This window comes from Patella vulgata, chromosome 2, assembly GCF_932274485.2.
Source record: "Patella vulgata chromosome 2, xgPatVulg1.2, whole genome shotgun sequence".
Classification (NCBI taxonomy): Eukaryota; Metazoa; Mollusca; class Gastropoda; family Patellidae; genus Patella; species Patella vulgata.
In genome coordinates this window covers 3,900,405-3,907,890 of record NC_065880.2, presented here as the reverse complement: position 1 = coordinate 3,907,890, position 7,486 = coordinate 3,900,405, and the positions used below count along the sequence as shown (strand labels likewise).

General features: G+C 35.0%; 1 protein-coding gene across 1 annotated transcript; it reads left to right on the top strand.

Moving 5' to 3' along the window:
- The first annotated feature begins 1,069 nt into the window (after positions 1-1,069).
- On the top strand, positions 1,070-6,339 carry LOC130010828 (protein PFC0760c-like). Its single transcript, XM_056098907.1, has 4 exons — positions 1,070-1,325; positions 1,900-1,941; positions 2,296-2,407; positions 3,788-6,339. The coding sequence occupies exons 3-4, from the start codon at positions 2,382-2,384 to the stop codon at positions 5,703-5,705; spliced, it is 1,944 nt and encodes a 647-aa protein (XP_055954882.1). The 5' UTR covers positions 1,070-1,325; positions 1,900-1,941; positions 2,296-2,381; the 3' UTR covers positions 5,706-6,339.
- Positions 6,340-7,486: the final 1,147 nt, after the last annotated feature.

Below are 7,486 nucleotides of genomic sequence, written 5' to 3'. Positions count from 1 at the left end.
TATCTGTTCAAAATGGTTGATATTTAGTGAATGAATGTTGGACATGGGTAACTAGAGAAAGCAGTCAAACAAAATCTTGGTATCATAATTAGAATACCGTAATTATGATTAGTCCATATTACTAAAAATTGTACATATTTTATATACCGTACCCACATGGACACAAATTAATATACGCCTCCTAGGTTTGTTTTTGTTTACTTATGCCTTTAAATTTTACGATACCCTCAAAATAAATAATGTCTAAACCAAACATGATATATCTCCAATAAATAACACTGTGACATAATAAAATTTCCAAATCCCAAATTTCGATTGATTTTTGACAGCATAAGAATGCAGGATCGTTTGACTACCACTTTGATATGATCATATTTCAGCTCCTCAAATGAATGAATGTCGATCAGAATCTGGTACCAAACACACGTTGACTTGTGGTGAAGGTGAAGTGATAGTAATAGATGAACGAACCGAGATACGTAAAATACGTTATGATAAGACGATCAACTCGTCCTGTAAACCGAGTCTAAATACCACCTCATGTGTTGACAGAAAATGTTGTAGAAGAAATATAGCAGATCTACACTTACCTGTTGATGGAGACGATCGTTTACAAGTTTATAAAAACTGTTCTAATAAACGTACCTGTAGTCTCACCTCTCCTTTCACACCTGGAGTTGATTATAATTATATCTACTATCCTTATATATGTATACCAGGTAAATTATTACTTTCACTTTATTCATTTTAGAAAGAGACTAGAATATATTACAACGTTTAAGGAAGCATCGGCACTACTCCCGATCAGATCATATCGGAGGGGTTAAGCAATCCATGTTTAAAGAATATATAAAAATCACATTATTTTAGGCTAACTCATTAAGATTTACTTAAACTGATCACAGTTGTTATAGCGAAACTCCAGAGCTTTGATATGTCTACAGGGTTTAAGTATTAACATACATTTTTATTTCAAACTTTTACTGTTTCAGATAATCTTATGTATTATCTTGTAAATATTGATAGTACAACATTACCGAATGAAGCCTATCTTTATATCTCTAATCAACAACCTTACAGTGGTAACCTTTCTTGTAGTCTTACAAGTTTACAGACAGTTCAAATAGAAAGTGTTTTTATCAACTTGAGTGTAAAATCATGTAGTAAAATTCAAGTATTTTCCCGGAACCAAGATTTATTAAACTGCTCTAAAGATGTAATTAGTCTTGGTTCAGAGTTAAAAATATCTGGAAAAACTATAAATGTTAAAATTGATGACATCACAGACGAAGAAGAGGGTGTCCTGTGGATTAAAGTATATGGAGGTAGGACAATTTCTATCTTATTCGAACAATAAAAAAATAAAATTGTATATGGAACCACTTCGCTATAGATCGATTACAAAATGGCGTAGGACTTGGTTTACCAAGTATTAACACTAACCATATGTACACATTATATTGGTTGTCAGATGGCTTAAAACTTAATTGGGAATACACATTATATCCACCGTCATTAACCGTGTACATATAGAATACTCACTTTCAGTTGACGTTATATATACTTAACCGTGTATAGACAGTATATTCACTGTCAGTTGAGTCTATAATCAACCGTGTATACGCAATATATTCACTGCCAATTGACGTTATACTTAACCGTGTATCCATGGTTTATTCACTGTCAGTTGACGTTATATTGAACAACGTATACACAGTACATTAACTGTCCGTTGACCGTGTACACACAGTATATTCACTGCCATTGGCCGTGTACAGATAGTATATTCACTGTCATTAACCGTATGTAGATAGTATATTCACTGTCATTAACCGTATGTAGATAGTATATTCACTATCAGTTGATGATTTATTTAACAAGTATTAATTATATTTTCAGGACCAAGCATTGCTTGTACCAGATATTTACAACCAAGTTCAAGTAGGTTATTAATTAAAACTTCCGGCTTATAACAACAGGCTATCATTAGGTTATTTGTTACTGCTGATAAGGCGAAACAGTTGTATTGTATAGACATAACTGGGTTTAACGACCTATATCACTGCTAAGGACGACCGGTCTTAATGGATGTTTTTACAATTTGATGGTTTGGATCAAATTAAGATCTATAAAGGACAAAGTCTTCCACACACTGTCATCATGCACAGAAGGTAGACGATAGATTTTGGTAGAGGTAGAAATCGTTCAATCCAGAATCTGATTACAATTCTTTTAGTCAACTTCTTAAGATATAATTGATCCACCAGTAATTATCTAATCTCAACAACTTGTTAGTTCCAGAAACAGTTCCAGGGTCTTCAGATGAGTTGGGTTTATTAATTGGCTGTGTTGTTGGTATTGTGGTAGTTATATTGGTAGTGATGGTGGTTGTTTATTGTAGAATAAGGTATGGTTGAATTTACATACATAATAATACATCGTGGTTCAAGTTAACGTGTCGTTAGTTGTAGAGGGTTACTGTATAATCAGGTAATATATAACATATAAATATATACACATTGTGCTACAATGTTTCACGCCCTTCTGACTGAGTCACCTTGGTAGGGTGACCCATGCACCTACAGAAATACAGTCAACCGCTGATAGTTCGAGACTACCACTGAGGCGTGTACATTTGCCGTGTCGAGGCCAACTTTCTGACAGTATGATACTATAAATAGCCATGGCACGTGCAATTCTCTACAAATCTATCAACTATTACAGTCGTAAAAAATTTATTGTTGACGATTTTGAATAGCAGTAAAATTAAGCTTCTTGGTTATTACAGCAGATTTAGAAATTACGTTCGTTTCATTTTTTAAATCGCTTTATCATTAACTGTACCGTTAAGAGCGGCATCTTTTGGTTTAGTACAAATAATATCTCTGAAACACTCGGGTTAGACAGGAACATGATACTAGCAGTAGTTTCATTTTACTTTTACAAGCTTCTTAAAACAATTGTTGAGCTAGCTAACGTGCTCATTTCTAAATTCAATTTCTTGTTCTAGCTTTCTGTTATGTTTCGTAAAAAAGTATTATCCCGACCTGTCAATCAGACGTAGAATGGTCGATAGACTGGTTAAGCGAGACTAATTTCAAAACAAGGGCACGTAACCTATCTTTTACTCCAAAGTGTCTGGATGTTATGGACGACACATGGAACCAGTTTTCAGTCTATTATTTATAGATGATTAATGGTCATAGCTTATTAAGTACAACATGACCGTTTATTTAGTGACTATAATTGTGTGAAACTGATTTGAGGCTTGGCATATATATAAATATTGTTGCGAAATTGTCGAGATATATGGAGATATTTATTTATGGTGGGTCACCCTAACCATGGCCCCCCTTTGCACTAATGATATAACGTTAGTCAGTCAATCATTAGATTGACAGGAAAGGAGTCACGTGATGTTGCTTTGATATGGTTTAAAGATGACATCACATATTAGAAACAATATCTTAATCCACATGTCTTACGTTAGAGGTCATGGCGTGATCAACACCCAACCCTTCGCCAATCCCGCCTACCTCTAACTTGCACCACCGGCTCCTCTTCTAGAGGCCAGGTAGTTATCAAAACCCGAACTCGACAATCTCTCTTACCGCTACCACCAGCTCACCTCCGAGATTACAGGGAGTTCGCAACACCCGAACCCCGCCAATCTCTCCTAGAAGACACCCGAACCCTGCCAATCCAACCTTCAACTACAGAACCCCACTCCTAGGCATTTCACATACATTTTATATGGTTATGACATGATGTTGATTTTATTTTCCAGAAGAAGGAGAAGTAAATCAGGTGATAATCATCAGGAGTTAGAATATACCAATAAAAACAACAGGGTTGAATCTGAATATAATACAATACAAGATGGTGATACAAAGAAACACGACTCATCTTACCACTATATCGACGATAGTTTCTTACAGAACTCAACCAACAACAAGAACCCAGCGGGTAGTTCATCAAATAATACTCCACCAAACGATGAGTTAAACTACCAAGTTATTGATCATGGTTTTACTGCTAAATCAACCAAAGCGAAGACGAACTACCAAGACATAGATCATGATTTAGGCATGAATACTGCTAAGTCACAAACCGCATCGCCCAAAAATCAGACAAACTACACAGGCGCCACAACACCAAACGAGGACACGAGCTACACATACATTGACGGTGATTTTGGCACCAAAGCTGCTAAACTACCAAGCACCGCATCGTCTCAAGGTGAGACGAACTACACATACATAGACCATGATTTTAGCACCAAGTCCATCAAAGCAGTTGGTAGTCCACCTAACAAGACATCGCCAAAACAGGAGTCAAACTATCATGTCATTGACAACGATTTTGACATCAAATCGAAACCGACATCTGGCTACTGTGATCCCCGCATTAAGCTAGACCCCAGAACCCAACCATTAGATTCGAAATTTCAATATAGTGTGGTGAAACCAAAGAATACCAGACGACAGGGTACAGGTAATCCATCGGAATATGATCACATCAGTGCGAAGACAACAGCAGATAATTTGGGAAAAGAGGAACCTATGGATCCAAATTACGACCAATTTAAACGTACCTCGTCAACCTCTATGGTGAAAGATAAAACGTATTATGATCATATTCCAAAGGGTGACGAACATGCTTTATCTGATCCCTACAGCGATCCTACCTATAACCATCTGGGTGAAAAGGGCCAAATCTCAAAACCACAACAAGACAATACTAGAAATCTGAATCCACCATCTAACAGTCAATACCAACCCCAAAAATCGAAGGCAAATATTGATGACCCTACCTATAATCATCTGGGTGACAAACATTCTATCACAAAACCACAAACAGGCAACACTGTCTTTTCGAAATCACCATTCCATGGTGACAAAAAGGATACTCCCAAATCACAAGAAGGCAACCACCACACGGAAAATGTCCATGATCTCAATAATGACCCTACCTATAATCATCTTGGTAAAATTGGTCCTACATCAAAATCACAACAAGGCAACCACAGCACGAAGAATGTCGATGATTCTAATAATGACCCTACCTATAACCATCTTGGTGGGAAGGTTCATACTCCACAACAAGACAACCACAGCACGAAGAATATCGCTGATCTCCATAATGAGCCTACCTATAATCATCTTGGTAAAATTGGTCATACATCAAAATCACAAGAAGGCAACCACAGCACGATGAATGTCGATGATCACAATTATGACCCTACTTATAGTCATCTTGGTGAAAAGGGCCATACCCCAAAACAAGACGACAACACAAAGCATGTCGATGATCCCAATAATGACCCTACTTATAACCATCTTGGTGGGAAGGGTTATACTGCACAACAAGACAGCCACAGCACGAAGAATGTCGATGATTCTAATAATGACCCTACTTATAACCATCTTGGTGAGAAGGGTCATACTCCAAAACCTCAAGAGAACATTGGTGCTACGAATTCCACATCTAACAGTCAAAGTCAGACAAAGAAGACCGTGGATGACCCCTACTGCGATTCTAACTATGACCATCTCGGTATAAAGGGTCATACCACGAAACCACACCATCAGAACGCTGTCTTGACGAATTCAACATTTGACAGTCAATGCCAGGCAGATGATCCTACTTATAATCATCTTGGGGACGACAACCCTGAATCTCAGAAACATCAGGAACGTCAATAAGATGTTATAGACTAAAACCACGTCTTCACTCAATCTGATTAAAACACAGATCATATTCCGTTTCGTTTTTTATAGTCCAAAATATCGTTTTATTTGTCTCTACTACACTAGGAACTGGATGGGTTGTTATATAACCCGCAGTGCACGGAACTGTAGGTAACCCACTACAAAGCCACTGATTGGTTAATCAATGTCTGACGTCACAAGGTAAAACGCCGCTCGTATGACACCTGACGCGAACTTTCACCACTAAAACCGGTCAGATCTTCATGTAGTGAAGGCAATGGAAAATATAAAAAAAACGAAACGAAATACATAATCAGATTGCAATAAGTAAAGATACCCACAATCAAATAGACACCACAGACTAAATTCTTGTCGAAAGTACCAGATACCAAGAATTACATCTGGTTGGATGATAGGATAAACCATGGTTGTTCATGGAAAGTAAATAGAATATTGTACATAAACTTTTCAAAATGGCTGCCAAATGATGTTGTGGGGTTTGGTGTTTCTGTACAGACACTTGGTTTCGTCTTCCATTCTAAATTCCTATATTCTCAGGTCTAGTTAAGATTGTTCAGGAAATGCCTTTTTGAACTACATGTATATGCATTGAATCTTACTTGGCCTGGAATTGTTGTCATAGAGCTAAACTATGACGATTCACGATTCACGCTACGATTGAAATCGTGGTTTTAATCGTGGAGTAATCGTGGTGATTCTATCAGGTCTTATCATATATTGAGGTAGGGCGTAGCAATCGTGTTGATCGTATCGAAACGTATCCGAATGCATCTGCACGTAGCCGATCTTGTCTCAATAGAGACAATGCTATCGTAACACACCGCACCATAGTGAGAACCTAGCATTAACAATTTCATTATTATTTCACACTGATGAAATATGTCTTAATTATAAATAGAAACCTTCTAAGTTAAGTCATTTATTTCGTTATACTTTCAGATATGTGAAATGAATATATTTAGTTATATTGGCATTGATCAAATATTTCTTTATATTTGCAAATAGAAAAGTACTTAGATACTTAGATACCATATTTCGTTATGCTTTGAAATAAGTAACATACGTAGTTAAAAGTTCACATTGGAAAAATATTTTGTTAAACTTTTACTTAAGTAAAATATTTAGTTTTATTTCACATATGTTAAATATTGAGTTATATCTTCGCATAGGTTAAATATTGAGTTATATTATACATAGCTTAATTATTTAGTTATATTTTTACATATGTTAAATATTGAGTAATATTAAACATAGCTTAATTATTTAGTTTTATTTTTACATATGTTAAATAATTAGTTATATTATACATAGCTTAATTATTTAGTTATATTTTTACATATGTTGAATATTTAGTTATATATTTAGTTATAAGATATAATATATACATAACTAAAATATTGAATTATATTTTCACATATCTGCATTATTTAGTTATATTAGGTTAAATATTTAGTTATATGTTATATTTCACATCGCTTAAATATTTGGTTATATTTTCACATAGCTTAATTATTTACTTATATTTTTTACATTGGTCATTGGTTAAAGATTGTGTTATATTTCCACATATGTTAAATATTGTGTTATATATATACACATAGCTAATATATTGAGTTATATTTCAACATATCTTTATTATCTATTTATATTTCTTACATAGGTTAAATATTTAGTTTTATTTCACATTGGTTAAATATTTAGTTATGAGTTAAAATGTATCTAAAATGTTGAGTTATATATACATACAGCTATAT

Bases quoted from the DNA above. Each gene is read 5' to 3' on its own strand.
- LOC130010828 (XM_056098907.1), top strand. From the start codon at position 2,382: ATGGTGGTTGTTTATTGTAGAATAAG. The intron at 2,408-3,787 runs GTATGGTTGAAT...TTTATTTTCCAG, and splicing joins GTTGTTTATTGTAGAATAAG to AAGAAGGAGAAGTAAATCAG.